Below are 21,248 nucleotides of genomic sequence, written 5' to 3' on the forward strand. Positions count from 1 at the left end.
GAGAGCAGAGGATTATCAAAGAATTAATGCATCATTAGAGCCCTGACCTAACACCAGAACCATGATGCAGGGGCCATAAAATTCACAATTTTGGAAGAGGCATCCTTACATATCATAACAATACTCTTAGTTCATCAGCTTAATACCCAGGAGAAAAGAAGAAGATTTTCAAAGAATTATTGCATTTTTACTATGTAATCATTAGAGCCCCATCCTAACACCAGAACCCCTGACCCAGGGGCCATGAAATTCATAATTTTGGAAGAGGCACCTTTACTCATCATATCTATGCATCAGTTTGTTTGTTAAATACCCAGGATCAAAGAAAAAGATTTTTAAAGAAATAATGCATTATCACTTTATATTCAACAGAGCCCCACCCTAACACCAGGAACCCCTGACCCTTGGGCCATGAAATTCACAATTTTGGAAGAGGCACTCTTTCTCATCATAACTATGTACTTAGTTCATCGGCATAATACCCAGGAGCAGAGGAGAAGATTTTTGAATAATTAATGCATTTTCACTATATAATCATTAGATACCCGCCCTAACACCAGAACCCCTGACCCAGGGGCCATGAAATTCACAATTTTAGAAGAGACACCTTTCCTCATCATAACTATGCATATTGTTCATTTCCTAAATACCCAAGAGCAGAGGAGAAGATTTTTTAAGAATAATGCTTTTCACTACATATTCAACAGAGCCCCACCCTAGCACCAGAACCCCTGACCCTGGGGCCATAAATTTCACAATTTAGGTATAGGGCTCAATGCTTATTACATTCATGCCAACAGTTTGCCTGCTTGATGCCCAGGAGTAAAGAAGACGATTTTTAAAGATTGCATTAATTCTGATGGTTTTAGCCCCACCCCTCAGGCCCCAGGGGGGTAGGGGTCATGAATTTCACAAATTTTACTCCCCTTCACATATAGATGCTATGGGCCAAATTTGGTTGAAATTGGTTCAGTGGTTCCAGAGAAGAAGCTGAAAATGCTCAAATGTTAACGGACGACGCACGACGACGGACGAAAACAGATAGCAATAGGTCACCTGAGTAAACTCAGGTGACCTAAAAAAAAGGACTGAAACATCAACATACTCATTTACTTTCTTTATCTTTCAAATTCCATCATTACTTAATAACCAATTAATATTTTTAATATTCACTGATTAAAACTTCCAAACTGAATTTACATGCAAGCTATTTTCTATTATTAGGTATTTCAAAATCAGTTCAAGTGAGAAAAACAATTTTGTTTTAACACAGCAAGGTACTTACTTTGTTACACTATTGTTGCTGTTGAGGGAGGGGGACGACTCGTTAGCAATAATAGACTTCCAGAGACTGGTTTTTGTCATCTCGTCAGATATACACATATCACTGTCTGGTGTGTTGATTCCCACTTTGACAACGTTCATGTGGAGAGAGTTTGCTGAGGAGGATCCATTTGGTAGCGATGCCATTTCTTTCTCCTTTTCTTCTTTGTCCTGTACAATTATAGAACATACATACACTCTATACCTTTTCTGTATTTGAATACAATGTACCACATTTGTAAATCTTTTCTAGGTGACCTTCAGATTATGTCTACATATGCAGAACTGTAATTTATCATTCTGATTAAAATTGTTTGATGAATAACCAATCACAAAGTTTTCAGAATATACTTCTTCTTCAAGGTTTGCAAAATAACATTCTGCTAAAAACAAAAATTTCATCGAGCGAGTTCCTATGACTAACGGTAAGGAAGATCAAATAAAACCATCTGTGTCAACAGGTTGATTATACCCAACTTTATGTCAACTGTTCAATCATTGTGACATCTGGCTAAATCCTAACTGTAATATTAATTGTTTAAATGTTGTGACATCTGCCCAAATCCTAACTGTAATATTTTCTGTTGTGTTTACTGGTCAAATATGTTGTGTCAATAAGTGAAATCTATCAACTGGTCATACCCAATTTTTGTGTCAACTGACCATAACCTCTGTGTTAACTGACCTTATCTAACTTTTGTGTTAACTGGTCATATCTTATCAACAGGTCATACTAAATCTTTGGTGTCAAATGAACATACGTAATTCAAGTGTCCAACTGATCATACCTAACCTTTGGGTCAACTGACCAAACTATATTGTTGAGTCAACTGACTACACCTAACATTTGGGTACACTGGTCATTCCTAACATTTGAGTCTTGTCATCCTTAACATTTGTACCAAATTTGGGTCCAACAGTTAACTGGTCTAACTTAATCTTTTTGGAAGTATGAAATTCCAATTTTTTCCCCATTATAAAGTGAGTTACTTGACACAATCTGGGATGGACAAACAGACGGATATGAAAATTTCTTTACCTCATGCAATCCTTTGAAAGGAGGGAGGTGATGTTGAAACACATAATAAAATTGTGATATACCATTAAACACAGTCAATGAATTGATCACTTTTCTGATTATGTTGATGATTTGATTACTTTTCTGTTTACATTGATAATTTGATTTCTTTTCTGTTTACATTGTTGATTTAATTACTTTTCAGATTATGTCAATGATTTGAATACTTTTCTGATTACATTGATGATTTGAATACTTTTCTGATTACGTTGAGGATTTGATTACTTTTCTGATTACATTGATGATTTGATTACTTTTCTGATTATGTTGTTGATTTAATTACTTTTCTGATTATGTCAATGATTTGATTACTTTTCTGATTACGTTGTTGATTTAATTACTTTTCTGATTACATAGATGATTTGATTACTTTTCTGATTACGTTGTTGATTTAATTACTTTTCTGATTATGTCAATGATTTGATTACTTTTATGATTATGTTGAGGATTTGATTACTTTTCTGATTACGTTGAGGATTTTATAACTTTTCTGATTACGTTGATGATTTGATTACTTTTATGATTATGTTGACAGTTTTACCTTCTTTTCCTTATCTTCGTCTTCCTTATTTCTGTTGTGTATTTCAGGCATGATATCATCCAACCATCGTAATTCATCCTGCGTGAAAATCCAGTCTAATCCCTTCCTTACAAAACACATAGCCAACACCTAGCAAAATGTGAACAAAAATACTGTTGAACTTTGGCATCTTGAACATTGATATCTTGACTAGCATTGATAAGTTTGAGTAATTAAAGAGTCCCAACTACATTTTCATTATGTATTTCAACCTCAATACATGTGTCTCAAATCTTTCAATTGGATATCTTGAAGTTTTTCTCAGTCCCATTGAGTTTGTGATAACAAGGTTAGACTGTAATCAGGGTTGTCCCTAAGAATTGAAGTAGCAGGGGATATTAAAAAATAGAAGGGTGTCTGAGTCTCCTCCCCTAAAAGTGGTTGAGAGGGAATACCAGAATAACTGGGGGAAATGTCATTATAGGTGGGAAAATTCCCCGGCCCACTGGTCATAGGAACAAGCCTGCTGTAATGTTTTTTTTTTAAATTTAAAAGTATAGCATGCTTGCATATACTTAAAACTTGCTTCCAGCAGTCATTAGTTGTCTCCACATACTTGGGGGGGGGGGGGATCATATTAACTGGATTTTAAATCATGTTTAAACCTAAAATGTACTGTAAAATCACTTATTCTGTGGGATCAATTTTTGTGGTCTGAGGAAAAAATAATGGTTCACTGAGATGAAAAATTATACATGATAGTGAAGTTCAAAATTTCAACATTTTGTGAAGGACATGAATTCATATCATGAAAACACCAAAAACTACCCCCCCACCGCACCCCCATTTGGAAAATCAGGGACTTCAAAAGTACATTGTTGTTAGATTAGATCAAACTTTTTTTCACCAGTGCAGATAAATCTAATGATGAATTTAGCAATGACCCATCATAGTCTTACCATTAAAGGAAAAACAATTGAAGTGTCTTTAATGCTTTTAACAATCCACAGAATCACTAGACACATGACTTGTATAGCAGTGAATAGATGGACTCTCTTAGTAGGAACATGTCGGAGGTACATATAGTCTGGCTGGTACTTCTGGGGCATGAACCAGATCAGGATCCGGTTCACGATCTGCATTCCGCGGAGAGAGGACACACCCATATACAAGAATACTCCATATAACACAGGCATCGGGATGTGCTGTGATGAAGTAAACAATATACATGTACATCATAAGAATAAGGACACCATCATGTATAATGCATTCTTACTACTGCATGCACAAGTGCTTGGACCATCAAAGACAGTCATGCATGTATCAGCTAATGTTTCAGTACTTCTACATTTTCTCCTTACTTTATATTAAATATTTAATGTACATTAATTCACCAACCTTTAAAATCCCTGTCAGTAAAATGGAGATACCAATCATCAAGTTGATCATAAAGCCAGTAACTCTCTGCTCTCTAAGTACAAAAAAAAGATTTCAGTACTTAACATAGAAGCTTGACATGTCTTTGTAAACAATGTAAGAAAGAGATATTTTATTAAAAGAACTGCTACAAACATTAATGTATTACATGAGTAAATTAAGATAATCTGGTTTACCTGACACCCAGGAACTTTGGTGCCTCTCCTGGGGCGGCACATTTTGATTCTTTCTTCAGACTCATAACATGGGTAATAGACAAGACTGTAGCTGCCACGAAGAATGGCAGCCCCAGGAAGGAACAGATGATGATCAGACATGCCACCACAAACAGGTCCAAGTGGTAGCCTTTACCTTTCTATTAATAAAAAAATAATACAATTTTATGGAGTTGTACAGAGGAGTCTCATTAATTCTGTACAAATGCAAGCACAGTTTAATGGTGAGTTTTGGCAACATACATTGAGATAAAAATAGTTTTAGGCTATATTACAAAGTTGCAGTTTACATACACTGAGTTTGCACTTTATTTACATTTAGAATTTGGCTACACATGTAAAGAGCATTTACTAAACTCAGAGTGGGTTAATTAAACTTCTTGTGATTTACATATTGTAAATTTATAGCTTACAAACCATGAATCACATTTTGTATAAGACAAGTGTGCTCCTTATATTGTACAGGTGGTTACTTGGATATTTACATCTGACAAGTTTGTGGTCAATAAATTTTGAGTTTGTGAAGATCATATAGCTAGTATAGTCATGAAAAGTTTGTTGCATGCATGTTCTGAGTTCAAGGTTTAATAGAGTGAGTTCACACTTTACATATCAGTTTACACTCCACACAAAGGGAGTTTACATACATTACAGTTTACATACATTACAGTTTACATATGAGGAGTTGATGGTTTACAAACAGTGAGTTTATGGGGTATTTTGGGGAGGTAATGGTTTACAGTATATACAGTGAGTTTACAATTTATATACAGTGGAGCCTCATTTATCCGGACACTTTGGTTCCCAGTCAATTTGTCCGGATATGTGAAGCGTCCGCATACCTGAATTGCGCTGATTTTAGTTATCAGTGGTTATATGGCCTTTCATACCATTTTCAATAGTAAAGAATGTTGCTTTATTTCAATATGTTTTATTGTTTAAATACTTTAATATAAGTTAGTACTACTCAATACTTGTTTAAATAAATAAAAAAGTATATGTATCATTGGAAAAACATGTTTATATGGTCACATTAATAATTTCTACTTCCCAGTGTCTAATGAATCAACTTCTTTTAGTAGCCATGTCGGTACTGTCGGTAGAGTCTTATTTAATATGAACGCCCATCAATGCTAAATGTGACATAATCTGCACATGTATACGAACGCTAATCGTAATCATCCAAAGCAAGATCGTATTAACGATTGTGTAATTTTGAAAGTGATTTTATAAACAGTCATCAAATCATAGAATGCCTTTTGCGCACAAAATACTGTGCATAAAAAACTCCAATGACATGTCTATAAATAATAAAACCATGTTATGACTGTATTCTAACAGTAAAAGAAATATATTTGCCAACTACCAAAAAATTATCTTAGACTTATAAAATTATTTCCCTTAATTAAAACGTATCAAAACCATGTTAGAGAAGTGAGAGTTTCGTGCGTACCTATCAACCTACAATTAACCTTGCCGCAAGCCATTGATAACAGGTTGCAGGTGATCATCTTTTTAAACAAACAGCTAGACCAGTGTTTTTACAACTGTTACCACCCAGATCAAGAAATTTGAGCAGACTCGGCAGACCAGTTAAAAAATTATCGTCCAGATAAATGAACCAAAATATAACGTTAAAATTCATTTTGTGGTGAAAAAAGACCGTCTGAATACGGAACGCGGAATTCCGGTTAAACGAGACAAAACTAGAACTGTCCAAAAGGGACAAATACCCCCCGCTGGGTTTTTCAGAGAAAGTACCAAATCACTAATGTTTTGTAGATTTGAGAGGTGTTCACATTTTGCTTAAACATTTACAGTGAAAATTAAATTACTCATTATATTTCTTTATATGCCCGTCTTAAGACGGGATGTATTATGTTATAGCGTTCATGTCCGCCCGTCCGTCTGTTAGCTTTTTCATGTCCGGCTCATAACTTTAATACTATTAGGCCTAGAATTATTAAACTTTGTCAGCTGATACATCTAGGGTAGAAGGTGTGTCGGACATTAAAACCAGGTCGCTCTGACCTTTAATTAAGACGCTATGGCCAAATATGGAAAAATCATAACTAGAAAACCATTAGACTTAGAATCAAAAAACTATGTCTTTTAACTTTTAAATTACACAATCCCAAAAGATGTCAGATCAGTATTGCAGTATCTTTATTAAAAAAAGTGTTTAATCAAGAAAATACTAGTCTTATTATTTTCATTATGTTCTTTACAGCAGTCTGTAACAAGAAAAATTCCACCTCTCCCATGGGTGTAATGATCAGGCACTGGTCAAGGAAAATTTTGATAGCAGAAAATTGCATGTCAAATTAGAGATAAATTAATGAGTTTAGTGTGAGGAGATAACTGGTAGAGCATCTCTGATCAAGCAGGTGTTATCTACATCTCTTGGGAATTGGGCAAAAGGAATCAGTCTCTTAATTAATTGCTTGTGTTGTATTGAATTGTTCTTGTTGGCTAGTCTTACTTTCAAGATAAATTTGATGTAATTAAAACTAATTTGATATTGTATATAATAATTAAAACTTATATGATATTGTATAATATAATTTAAACTAATTATTTATTGTACGTTTTTTTATTTTAATTTCTATATCTTTACAACAAATTGCAGACTGCCTTGTCTCGCTAAGATGTCATTCGAACAATTGAATCTAAACTGTTTATGATAATTTAACAATATTTGATGGGCATATCATGCTGTGGTGGGGCACTTTATTTAATGAATGAAACTAAGGTGCAGCCTAATAAAACATCAATACTAATAATTACAGTGTTTTTTATTACATTGAAAAAATAGTTTGCAACTATCTGTCATCTTTGTGAGACATGACACTGCAAATTGATCGTTGAAAAAAAAAATGATCATAATTAATTATACAAAATCAAATTCATCTTAATACCTTTATATCAAACTCATTTTAAAAATAAAATGGTTCCAGTAACTATGTATTTTGACAGACATAAATTACAATTAAGAGACTTAGACAACAGAGATCTTTATTTCTTTCTGCCCAATTCCCAGGAGATATAGATGATAAGACCTGCTTGATCAGAGATGCCCTAACAGCTTCCCACACTGAACTCATTAATTAATCTTTAACTGGATGCATGTCCACTCATTACTCCCAAGGGACAAATGGATTTACACTATCTGCTGTGTAAGTAAAAACTGTTTTTAATACTTTGTGATTTTTTTTTTAGTTCTAATGAGTTGTTTTAAGCTGTAGTTCACATATTTGTACAGATGTTCTAGATTCTATGTCTCACACCTTAGACATGAACCCGAAATGACTAAGTCAATAAAAATGAAAAAAAAAAAACACAACTGTAAAATGCAGAAAAATTATCAAATAATGTTGAAAATACCAGGTGCACATCTTCATATGGTAAATAATAAGTGTACAAATTTTCATACAAATCTATGCAATAGTCTCTAGGAACAGATCCAGACAAAACCATAAAATAAAAATGAAAAAAGCACCTGTAAAATGCAAAAAAATTATCCAATCATGATGAAAATATCAGGTGCACACCTTCATATGGCGAAAAATAAGTGTACAAATTTTCAGACAAATCCTTGCAACAGTTTCCAAGAAATGGTCCGGACAATATCTCGTCTACAGACAGACGGACAGACAGACAGATGGACAGACAGACGAACAAACTGATTCCAATATACCCCCCCTAAACTTCATTTGCGGGGGGTATAATAACGTTAAAAAATTTCGTTCCCATGAAAAGTCATCCGGGAACTGAAGCGTCCGGATATCTGAAGGTCCAGTGTATCAGTTTCTACCCCACCTCTGATGATTTTTCGATGAAATCCTGGCTTCCGATTGGTTGAAGTCTGTCACGTGAAGGGGGTGTATTACTTATACCTAGTCGCTTGAAAATCAATACATGGTTCATGCGGAGTTATCGTACTTTTGTAACACTTCGAACAACTCGAGTTCAGGGGTTTGCGGGTGTCTGTTGATAAGTAAAAAGTTAATCAACGTAAGTAACGAGATGGAACCTTTTTCTCACTTTACTTAAAGTCTTCGAAACTGTCAGTACGTTATGAAACACTCGCAAAACAACATTACGTAACACAACGTGACGTCATAATAGGCATTGTATGAGTGATGAAACATATAGCGGAGAAAAACAACTTTACAAACCACAGACCACAAACATTTCATCGATGGGGTAAATTTGTTACATAGTTTTGTAGTGACAGGGTACGGGATGATACCTGGTTAGTAAATTTCATACCTGGCGAGGCTTCGCCTCGCCAGGTATGAAATTTACTAACCAGGTATCATCCCGTACCCTGTCACTACAAAACTATGTAACTAATAATACAGTGAATTTACATACATTTAATTTACAGTTTTTAATTTACATACCACAAGTTTATTCTCCTTCCTGTTGACAATGACAGCTGTGATCTGTTGATCCATGAAAATAAGGATGGTAGCAAGTAATGCCGGGATAATGGCAGCTATCGGTAGATACCACGGGTTCTTATCTATTGGATTTACAACCCAAGTTCTTTTATCACTAGTGGGCTAAAAAAAAAAGAGTACTCATTTCTGTTTTGTGTAATACAAGGCTCATATTATATACTATATTTTACATGGCCATACAAAAAAAAAAAAAACAAAAAAAAAACAAAAAAAAAAAAACGCCCAAATATGATTTCCACTGTCCTATGAAATATACACTGCATGTCAATTTAATATTCAGTGAATGAATAATGATCAATATCTAGTTGTTATCACTTGTAGTTCCCTTCCCCTGAATTCCTCAGGAACATGTAACTTTGGTGGGTGGGGGGGGGGGGGGGAGAAATGTGGGAATACCTAAGTTTACACAATGTTTACAAAGTTTACACAATGTGGGAATACCCAAGAGGAAGTCAGCACCATTATATCACAACACTTCCCCTGAATTCCTCAGGAACGTGTAGTTTTGGTGTGGGAAAAATGTGGGAATACCCAAGTATACACAATGTTTACAAAGTTTACACAATGTGGGAATACCCAAGAGGAAGTCATCACCATTATCACAATAACACTTACCCTGAATTCATCAGGAACGTGTAGTTTTGGTGTAGGAATACCCATAAGGAAGTCACCACCATTATCACAATATCACTTACCCTGAATTCATCAGGAATATGTAGTTTGGTGTAGGAATACCCAAGAGGAAGTCACCACCATTATCACAACAAAACTTACCCTGAATTCATCAGGAATGTGTAGTTTTGGTGTAGGAATACCCAAGAGGAAGTCATCACCATTATCACAATATCACTTACCCTGGATTCCTCAGGAACGTGTAGTTTTGGTGTAGGAATACCCAAGAGGAAGTCATCACCATTATCACAATATCACTTACCCTGAATTCCTCAGGAACGTGTAGTTTTGGTGTAGGAATACCCAAGAGGAAGTCATCACCATTATCACAACAAAACTTACCCTGAATTCATCAGGAATGTGTAGTTTTGGTGTAGGAATACCCATAAGGAAGTCACCACCATTATCACAATATCACTTACCCTGAATTCATCAGGAATATGTAGTTTGGTGTAGGAATACCCAAGAGGAAGTCATCACCATTATCACAATATCACTTACCCTGAATTCCTCAGGAACGTGTAGTTTTGGTGTAGGAATACCCAAGAGGAAGTCATCACCATTATCACAACAAAACTTACCCTGAATTCATCAGGAATGTGTAGTTTTGGTGTAGAATACCCAAGAGGAAGTCATCACCATTATCACAACAAAACTTACCCTGAATTCATCAGGAATGTGTAGTTTTGGTGTAGGAATACCCAAGAGGAAGTCACCACCATTATCGCAACAAAACTCACCCTGAATTCATCAGGAATGTGTAGTTTTGGTGTAGGAATACCCAAGAGGACGTCATCACCATTATCACAACAAAACTTACCCTGAATTCCTCAGGAACGTGTAGTTTTGGTGTAGGAATATCCAAGAGGAAGTCATCACCATTATATCACAACAAAACTTACCCTGAATTCCTCAGGAACGTGTAGTTTTGGTGTAGGAATACCCAAGAGGAAGTCATCACCATTATCACAACAAAACTTACCCTGAATTCCTCAGGAACGTGTAGTTTTGGTGTAGGAATATCCAAGAGGAAGTCATCACCATTATACCACAATAAAACTTACCCTGAATTCATCAGGAATGTGTAGTTTTGGTGTAGGAATACCCAAGAGGAAGTCATCACCATTATATCACAAAAACACTTACCCTGAATTCCTCAGGAACGTGTAGTTTTGGTGTAGGAATACCCAAGAGGAAGTCATCACCATTATCACAACAAAACTTACCCTGAATTCCTCAGGAACGTGTAGTTTTGGTGTAGGAATACCCAAGAGGAAGTCATCACCATTATCACAACAAAACTTACCCTGAATTCCTCAGGAACGTGTAGTTTTGGTGTAGGAATACCCAAGAGGAAGTCAGTCAGCACCATTATCACAATAGCAATCATCACAGCAAAATCGTTTATTATTCCTCTGACCTAAATCAACAAATTCAGATTTATTATATACATGTGGATAACAGCAAATTACAGTCAAGTAATAAAGGTAAAATTTTAATGCAAAGGGAGAAATCAATCGGCAGGTTAGATGATTTACCCATAAAAAAACATTGTAACAAGGTTTTGGAATAAGAAAGGCAACAGTTAAACATGACATACTTGTGTTGGGAAAAATTTACTGGTACGCATTCTCTTCAGAGTCATAGAGATGAGAAATGTTCCTAAAAATAGAATCACAGAGAGAAAGAAGACTTCTGGCTCAGTGTCACTGTGGCAATCATAGGTTTTATCCCAATGTCCTCCACTTAGTACACAATCCTCCAAACTCTTGTTGGCCCAGAGGAGAGTTGATTCAAAAGAGATTGTCGTCGTGTTGTTGGTTGTGTTACTGAATGTTGACATCGTTGTAGTACTGGCCACCACTGTCGTACTGACCACAGTGACGTTAGCTAGTGTGTCGTTTGATACCTCCTCTGACAGAGGAGGTCGACATATTCCCTGACACCATCCAGGGCGGGTTTCAATGGGAAAGTGGATCGGATGGGTTAATGTCACTTTGGCTAGCTTGGCAAAGGCCTCCTTGATAAAGATAAGGGAGATAAGAAGTGCAAAGCTTTCCTCCGTGAAGCGAGTGATGTACTGTACCCAGGCAGATAAATCCAGAATCACCATGATTATGAGAAGAATACCTGTCCACAACCCAATCCATAACCTGAACTCAAGATAATCCCAGCCATTGTCTCTGAAAGAGGTCAAGGAATGCAATGTACACATCATCCTCTTAAAATCATAAAACAAACCTCAATGGAACAATGTCAGATGATCTAACTCAGATCTAACAATAAATTCTTTTTGAAAAAAGCTGACGTTACTTTACAGAGGCCTATGGGCCACAATGCTCACCCGAGTCTCTAAGTTCCATCAGTTGGGGGTCATATTTGGATCTAGACTACCTAAAAATACTTCCAAATCAATATGATGACTAATCATGCCTTTGCTGTTCTTAGGAAGAAGATTTTTTCCTGCTGTATTCCAATGCAAATCTTTGCCTCTTGTGGCCTCACCCTACCCCAGGGTTTATGATTTCAACAGACTTGAATCTACAGTATGTAATGAAGCTTTCAGATCAGGTTCAACTCTTCTAGTCAAGTGGTTCTTGAGAAAAAAGATTTTTGAAAGATGCAATTTAATTTTCACTAATTCTTAATTATTTCCTTTTGATAGAGGGTGTGGCCCTTCATTTGACAAAAAATTGAATCCCCTTCATCCAAAGACCCTTTGTGGCAAATTTGCAAAAGGCCCAGTAGTTCTTGAGAAGAAGTCAAAAATGTAAAAGTTTAATGATGGACAGAAAGCTAGACTGACAGACAGACATATGCTGGAAAAAATATGATTGGAAAAGCTCACTTGAACTTTCAGTTAAGTGAGCTAAAAACACAGGTAACCAGAGGTTACAGAGCTCACCTCAATGAATGTTATCTTTAAGTAAGGCAAAGTCCCACACTAAACTAATAATCTAGTAGTATGCATCCCTAGATCCAACAGTTATGCAATTTTGGTCCACTAGGGCTTGTTTTAATTTTTAACCACTTATTTTACAGAAAATATGTCAAACCCAGCATCTGAAGCAAGTCTGAAAGTGTTCATCCCTTCATGCATCATCCATGCAAGTTTGGTCTAGATAGGGTTTGAAGTTACACTGGAATGAGTCTGCTCCAAAAACTTTAACCTGGTCACTCATTTGGAAAATAAAGGTCAAATCCAGTATCTGAAGCAACTCTGAGAGTGTGCGTCCCTTGATGCATCATCCATGCAAGTTTGGTTCAGGTAGGCCATATAGTTTTAGTGTTAAATCCAGACCCTAAAAAGGGCATGGTAATCCAATAATCAAAGGGGCACTTTACGCCGCGACAAGTTTTCATGAGGGCACTTTTTGAAATTATAAATATTTTCTTCATCATGTTTATGTACTTAAATTATTATTTAATACTGAAATCTTTAGTTATACAAGTATCTAAAAGAAAAATTTATAAATCTGTCAGCTTAATTCATTTAATACACACTGAGAGGGCAATTATTGCCAAAATTGAAATTCAAATTTTTTAATCAAGAAATTAGTATGGTTATCAAGGTTATGCTTAAAAAGTAATAGTTGTGAATCTTTTTGTCACTTGCTCAAGAATTATTTTAGTCTGGGGTATGATTTTTTTCCCCTTCCTTTAATATTGTTATTTGTGTATGAGGTAAATAAAAGAACAAAATTGCAAGGGTGGGGATACTTGGATAATAAATGTAGAGGGCATTCTCTTTATTTTGAAAATAATCTATCAACAAAATCAAGTGAAAACTGATTATACCAAAAAATTAAACTTGAAATAATATATAAATTGCTTAAAACTTTTTTTCTGGCTTAGAAACATTGAGCCTCTGGGTGTCAACTCAAAAAGTAGAACACAGAATTGTTTCCTAGCCCATTTCACACATAATATTCAGGTTTTTTTTGGTACTGTACATTGTAAGTTGACTTAATTCATCAGCAGCAGGGGTTGAAATATACGGTAGCCCGACGCCCGGGGCTAGTCGTTTTAAGACTCGGGCTAGCTAATTTAAATGTAACGCTAGTCCGTCGGACTAGCAGAACAGAAAAAAAATCTTGTTATATGATTTACTTTTGCTTTTCTACATGGACTGGTTTTTTGCAGTCATTACAAAAATCCACAGGTTCGAGGCCAGTAAAATTGGCTAGGGGCCAGTAAAGTTGAAAATCAAGTAAGTCCTGAAGGATTCATCGTCAGATACCCACGGGTGATCTCGTCTTTTACTCATCACGGGTATCCGACGATGTGCAGGATTTTAAAGCTAAAAAGCATGTTTCCCCCCAAATTTTCGCTATAAAATTTCCAACCAATTAAAAATATCAAAGCTGTATGACTTCATTGGTTGGTAATCTCCTTCATCTAATACAATTAGCAGTGCTATATTACTTATTTATTCCTAAAAATGATCGTCTTTTTTTCTTAATCCGAATTTCCTCCATACCTCTGTTCATAAGAAATACTAGGGATGGGTATCGGCAAAAATTTCGTATCGTGATATATCACGATTTTTTCCTAAAAATATCACGATAAATCGTAATATTTTTACACACAATTTTTACTACAATTTCAAATGAATTTCCATAACATTTTTTTAAAATATGTTATAAAAACATAACTTTACTTATTAAATTTTCATTTATTTAATATAAAGCATATTTTGATGCCGTTGTTTAACTGTTTTCAACCTTTTTTACACTTCCTATAATTGTCATTCAATAGTTTGAACAAATAAATGAATAATTTCCGGAATTTATAGTTATGTACCAAATACCGGTATTTTAGTCTCCATATCACGATACGTATCACGCAGTGAAAAATCGCGATATACCGGTATACCGATAAAATCGCGCATCCCTATGAAATACATGAAGATATGCCATTACATTATTTTCATTTACTCAATCAACTAAAGAGTAAGTGTTATATGGGTTATTTCAGATACAAAAATATATTTACACGTGCATTTAAAATATTTAATACAAAAAAGAAAAATGAAAAAAAAAAAAACAAGAGGCCCAAAGGGCCTTAACGGTCACCTGAGTATGATACAACAATTTAAAGGATGCATAGAGTATAAAATAAACTGAAAGGTGAAGCTTTGTTGCCCAAAAGTAAGAAAAATAGGGTGATCATAATCAACAAAATAATTGGTCTTAATATTCATTAACAGTTCATAAATTAGGTTCTAATCTGTTCCCCATTTATCATCATCACCAATTAGAATATTAACAAATTATCAATGCTTCTGTACTCCCTTGTTGAAATCTCTTACATTGGCCTCTCTTGGTCTTTGATGAACATTTAATAAGACAAGTTATTTTTGTCTCATTTTTATTTATCTACTACTTACAAGTCTATCTGATCATTAGAACTATGAAAGTACTTTATGTATTATTCAATAAAAATTCTTGCATAATTCTCTTATTCTACTTACCTTTCAAGTACATTATTTACAGTGATAAATTATCAAAAGTAAATGGCAAAGGGGAATAACTCCTCTCAGAAGAATACAAACTAATAGAACCATGGCCAGGACCAGAACACTTCACCAAATGGTTCAAATGTTAAAAAATCTGGTAAAAATTCCCTTCCTTATAAAAACTTTAACTCTTTTTGCCTTAGATATGCCCAGGTGCAGAGAAGATTTTCAAAGAAATAATGCATTTCATTTTTACTACAGATTCACTATATTATCAATAGAGCCCCCCCCCCCCCCCCACCCCCTCTCACCAGAACCCTTAAACGTGGGATCATAAAATTCACAATTTTGGAAGAGCCATCCTTGCGTATCAGAACAATGTACTTAGTTTGTTTAAACAATACCCAGAGGCAGAGAAGAAGATTTTCAAAGAAATAATTCACCTTCACTATAGGATCTATATAGCCCCGCCCTAGCACCAGAACTCCTGTCCCCGGGGGCATGAATTTCACAATTTTGGAAGAGGCATCCTTGCTTATCATAACTATGTATTTAATTTGTTTCAATAATACTCAGGAGTAGAGAAGAAGATTTTCAAAGAATTAATGCATTTTCACTATATCATCAATAGAGCCCCACCCTAACACCAGAACCTTGACCCTGGGGTCATGAAATTCACAATTTTGGAAGAGGCACTCTTGCTCATCATAACTATGTACTTAGTTACTTTATTTAATACCCACGAGCAGAGAAGAAGATTTTCAATGAATTAATGCATTTTCCCTATATAGTCAATAGAGCCCCACCCTAACACCAGAACCCCTGACCCAGGGGCCATGAAATTCACAATTTTGGAAGAGGCACTCTTACTCATCATAACTATGTACTTAGTTACTTTATTTAATACCCAGGAGCAGAGAAGAAAATTTTCAAAGAATTAATGCATTTTCACTATATGGTCAATAGAGCCCCACCCTAACACTAGAATCCCTGACCCTGGGGCCATGAAATTCACAATTTTGGAAGAGGCACTCTTGCTCATTATAACTATGTACTTAGTTACTTTATTTAATACCCAGGAGCAGAGAAAAAGATTTTAAAAGAAATAATGCACTTTCTCTATATGATCTATATAGCCCCACCCTAGCACCAGAACCCCTGACCCTGGGGCCATGAATTTCACAATTTTGGTAGAGGGCTCAATGCTTATTACAATCATGCCAACAGTTTGACTGCTTGATGTCCAGGAGTAAAGAAGAAGATTTTTAAAGATTGCATTAATTTTGGTGGTTTTAGCCCCACCCCTCAGGCCCCAGGGGGGCAGGGACCATGAAATTCACAATTTTTGTTCCCCTTCATCCATATATGCTATATGCCAAATTTGGTTGAAACTGGTTCAGTGGTTTCAGAGAAGAAGCTAAAAATGTTCAAAAGTTAACGCACGATGGACGACGCACGTCGCACGACGACGGACGAAAACAGATAGCAATAGCTAGGTCACCTGAGTGACTCAGGTGACCTAAAAACTGAAAAAGTGTGGACATCACTCCACTTCGGACTCAGTCAGAGGAGCTAGACTCCTGCAGATTTCTTTCATAAAACAGCACTTTAAATTGAAGATAATAATTGAACAACATGTACTTGAGGGGACCTTCTTATTTCTCCGAGGGCCTGTATTTTTCATTGACTGACAGGTCCTACAGGTCCATGGCGTAAAATAGTTTTGGTAAAGACTGCTTTTGATTGAGAACTAGTTTAATTTGTTTCTGTCGCCAAAGCGTTTGAAACTTTAACTTATGCTTTCATTTTGCCTAAAAAAAAATTGTCGGGCTAGTTAGTTTGATGTTTGGGCTAGTAATTTTTTACTGATCAGTAGCCCCTGGGCTAGTGGGTTTTCCAGGAAAATTTCAACCCCTGAGCAGTTTTATTTTTCACATTTCTTCAACTCTGTTTTTTCTACTTTCAATTTAAAAAGAAACGATGTTGATTTAAAATGTGTAACATTTTAATTTACAAATTAATCTATCTTTGACATTGGGCTAATTCTTGCATAATCAACATGGCCGTAGGAACCGGGGGGGCACGGGGGGGGGCCGTGCCCCCCCAATAATTCTGCCGATATATAGATTACAGTAGAAAACATAGCTACTATACGCTTGTGCCCCCTCAATAAAAACGTCTGATGACCTTTTTTTTTTCTTTTTTTTTTTTTGCTTGTCAAGAAATTTTTGGTAGTTGATAGTGCCCCTATACTGAAAATGTATGGCTGTGCCCCCCCAAACTGAAATTGCTTCCTACGGGCCTGATCAATGCAATCAAATGATATTTTCTCGTGTTGTCTCTTATACCCTAACAGCCTGAGGCATGTTACCTGGCCAGGTAGCTGTGTGCGTTCAAGCGAGAAGTGATTTCCTGTCCTGAATTCACACCTTTGCGTGCATTAAATAAACAAAGGGACTACTCAGCATGCACTGAATAAACAAAGCCGCTAGTCCATCTTGCCTCTGCTAGGCACATTTATATATTTTTGCAAGGAAAAAAGGGCATGGCGCTGGAAAAAAGGGCATGGCACCGCGCCATGCTAGTTTGCTTTAGATTTAACACTAAGTTTCTTGGTAGAGGACCTGCTCAAGAAACTTTAACCTGCTCACTCATCTGGAAAATGTAGGTAAAATCCTGCATCAAAGCAACTCTGGTAGTGTGCATCAATAATTGTATCTTCAATGCAAAAGTTGGTTAGCAAAGGGCTTATGGCCACTAAAGAATGAACCTTCTCCAAAAACTTTAACCTTGACACTCATCTGGAAAATGTAGGTCAGATCCAGTAGCCCAAGCAAGCCCAGTAGTGTGCATCCCAGCATAGTTAAGGCTGCAGTAAGGAGGCGGGGCCTAATTTATACGGGAAATGCTTACTATGACATCACACAAAAATATAAGTTCTTCAAATTACCACATAATGAAATGATTTGCTATTTTAAACTGTTAAATAGCTCTAAACTACATCAATAATAACTAGTGCATGCATTATTGTCTCTGGTTAAATCCCACACAGCAATATATAAATGATTCACTGATCGCAATGCACTTGTCAATGTGACGTCATATCGTAAAATTTGACGCAGTTTGTATGCAGTGAGAGGCGGATCAAGTTATATTTATACAATGAAAAATGTATTTTGTAATTAAATAAAATATAAATTGTAGATATGTAAGAGGCCATTAACTTGGATGCGATGTCAATTTTATGATTTTATTCATATACTTCCCGTACATTCCCTAGACAAGCGATACTGTCGTATATTTGTATGCAGATTCAATGAAGGGTAATAGAAGGGTCGTAATAAATCGATGCATTGCAAGGCATACCCTCAATGAATTATGACAAGCTTTTACACATAAAGTCAAGAAGTATGATGATATTTGAAAAGTGCTGCAAACCTGTTGAAATCTTGCAAATGAATTTATTATACATGTATCTATATTTAATGAACTTGACCAGCAAAATATTCAACATATGGTCTAACAAATGTAATTTTAGCAATTAATTAGTAGAATCTATATAGGTTCGCAGCACTTTTCACAAACTACAAAGTGTGTTGAAAATAATTATATGTTAAACTTAGATTTTTAACTTGGTTATGCCCTTGCAATATTAGAATTTATAGATGACCTCAATACTTCAGGTATATTTGCTAAAATCACGTGACTGCCACATCACGTGACAAGTCTAAATAAGAAATCTAATCGTCCACAACATGTAGTTTTCAACCACATTGCATTTGTCCGATAATAGTAAAGTCCTAAAAAGAAACTCCCATCCTTGGAAAGAATGTATTTTCTATCTAAAAAATTCGCCGATATTTCCATTTGGCACCTAAACTGTACTGCGATCCTTAGATGTATCATCCATGCAAATTTGGTCAACATAGGACTAATAACTACTTAAGAATGAACCTGCTCCAAAAGCTATAACCTGGTCCCTAGTACGGAAAATTTAGGTCAGATTCAGCATCCAAAGCAGTATATAGTTACTTGGAAATGAGATCTGCTCCCAAAACTTTAATCTGCTTCAAAAAACTTAACCTGCTCCAAAAACGTTAACTTGGTCATTCTATAGCTGAAATTGGAGCAACTGAAACCTTGACTGGTACAATGAAACATGGTCCATGCATCTCTGACCAATATAGGGCATAGGAGTACTTGAGAAGAAAGCTGCTCCAAAAACTTTAACCTTGGATGTGATATGCCGACACATAATTACATAAGCTCCTGCCAACTTAATTGAGGTGTGCTAAAAATGCACTACTTGTTCATTACACAGACTCACTTAATCAAAGAATATATAATGTCTTACTTGCAAAAATGGTGTAGGATGGTTTCAAACACAAGTACTGGCCCAGTACTGCCTAGAATGGTGAGAGGTTGACCAGACAATAATGCATAAAATATACCACATATAGCTGCTGCTAAAATACTCTCAAACACAGCCTGTCAAGAGAAACAAGTCTCGCAAATGTACATCCTCAATTTTGCTAAAAGGAACAAAAAAATATCACAGAATTTACTTTAAAAAAAATCTATTTGAAAATATTTAGCCATTTCTTGTCAACACAGAATTTACAAATGTGTAACATGTAAAAACAGACCACATAGGCATACATGTTTAGAAGGTTACCGGTATATGAACCACTTCCGCAATGAACAGAATTGGGACTAAGATATATCTTAAAATTAGCAACTTTAAAGTTTTAAACACTTTTTTCCCCAACATGTCCACTCTGTTATTAATCTAGTTACACAAACATGACTTATTAATAATCTAGTTACACCTACATGACTTGTATTAATATTATCAATCTTCCATTACCAATAACCCCATGTGAATAAATTCTGTAGTGATATGAGCTCAGATAAAAATTAATGTTTAGTACATTCTGTAAACATTTTAAAAGTCCAGTCTTCTCTTCAAACATTTTTTTAACATCTCTAAATAAGTTAATTATAAAACATTTTTAATAACATTTCCAGTAAGAAAGAATGTTATAGCTTCAGTACATGATTTGTTTTTCATTAACATTTTTCAAAGTGCATGAGGAAAAGTTTTCAGCAGTACATGCAAGTTGTTGCACAGAGTTGAGTTTGGTCATTTCTGTTGCATTTTATACAGCTTGCATTTTTCAGTACTGCTTAAAATGAGTGTAATTTTTCTTGTTCAAAAAGGTCCAACTCCTGATGTAAAAGTATATTTTTTAGGAAAATACAGCTGTACATCATGGAAAATTCTGCAAAAGCATAATTTTTTCCCACTCAAAAAGAGATATTTATTCAAAATTATTAATATTATAACCTGTTTATTTATTTATTTTTTTAAATTATTAAAATTAAAGAACCAGAGTAGTCTTGTAAAACATAATTTTAACATATTACTTTTCATAGAAATATTGATACATGATAAATTAAAGAAATGTTGATATAAGATAAAATATTTTATGAAGACAGTGGTTGAAACGTGTTCTCATTACTTCAATGAACAATACTATAAGAATTTTCTTTAAATGTGAATAAACAACCAGAATTCATTGACATCACTTTTTGAAAATTGTGAAAGAATACAAATCTGATTAAAGATTCAAAATTGAACTCAATTATATGAAAGATCCATTTATGACATTTCTGCCATAAAAGATATTACTGTGGAATCATTGTATTAATATGGTTCAAATTTTCCCAAAAAGGAAACAATTTTTTAAAAATTATGTAGTGGGAAAACATCCCAACAGTATATTAAATTTGAGCAATCCACAATAGATTGTCACTTAAAACTGAAATGATTCCACAGTCCTGTGCACATTGAAGTATAAAACCTGAAACTAAACATGCAGTGAAATGAGCTGATTCTACATCAACAAGTAACTGTCTTGTATAACTACCACCGGCTTACCCATGTCACATCAAAAATTATACAGCTGTGGGCAAGTCAAAATGTGTTAGTTAAAGGAACAAAGTAAAAAAATAAAATAGTAAAAGAGCAAAAAATAAATAAACTACATGCTATTTATTTGTTTACAGAAAATAATAT

General features: G+C 35.1%; 2 protein-coding genes across 3 annotated transcripts in view; both read right to left on the bottom strand.

Annotated features, from left to right (window-relative positions):
* The window catches only part of LOC133174339 (sodium bicarbonate cotransporter 3-like), a 196,307-nt gene that overhangs the window by 34,513 nt on the left and 140,546 nt on the right, over positions 1 to 21,248 (bottom strand). The gene's annotated exons all lie outside the window — the stretch shown is intronic.
* Positions 1 to 21,248, bottom strand: part of LOC133174338 (electroneutral sodium bicarbonate exchanger 1-like) — a 39,284-nt gene that overhangs the window by 3,539 nt on the left and 14,497 nt on the right. For both annotated transcript variants that reach the window (XM_061309449.1, XM_061309448.1), the window contains 9 exons: positions 19,524 to 19,657; positions 11,312 to 11,894; positions 11,018 to 11,131; positions 8,980 to 9,141; positions 4,535 to 4,713; positions 4,320 to 4,392; positions 3,881 to 4,126; positions 2,943 to 3,071; positions 1,286 to 1,494 (listed from right to left, as the gene is read on the bottom strand). In XM_061309449.1, the coding sequence (XP_061165433.1) occupies positions 1,286 to 1,494; positions 2,943 to 3,071; positions 3,881 to 4,126; positions 4,320 to 4,392; positions 4,535 to 4,713; positions 8,980 to 9,141; positions 11,018 to 11,131; positions 11,312 to 11,894; positions 19,524 to 19,657 (1,829 nt within the window). The remainder of the gene's footprint in view (positions 1 to 1,285; positions 1,495 to 2,942; positions 3,072 to 3,880; positions 4,127 to 4,319; positions 4,393 to 4,534; positions 4,714 to 8,979; positions 9,142 to 11,017; positions 11,132 to 11,311; positions 11,895 to 19,523; positions 19,658 to 21,248) is intronic.

This window comes from Saccostrea echinata, unplaced genomic scaffold (assembly GCF_033153115.1).
Source record: "Saccostrea echinata isolate AGI-Se365-2 ecotype Australia unplaced genomic scaffold, CSIRO_AGI_Sech_v1 ptg000057l, whole genome shotgun sequence".
Taxonomy (NCBI): Eukaryota; Metazoa; Mollusca; class Bivalvia; order Ostreida; family Ostreidae; genus Saccostrea; species Saccostrea echinata.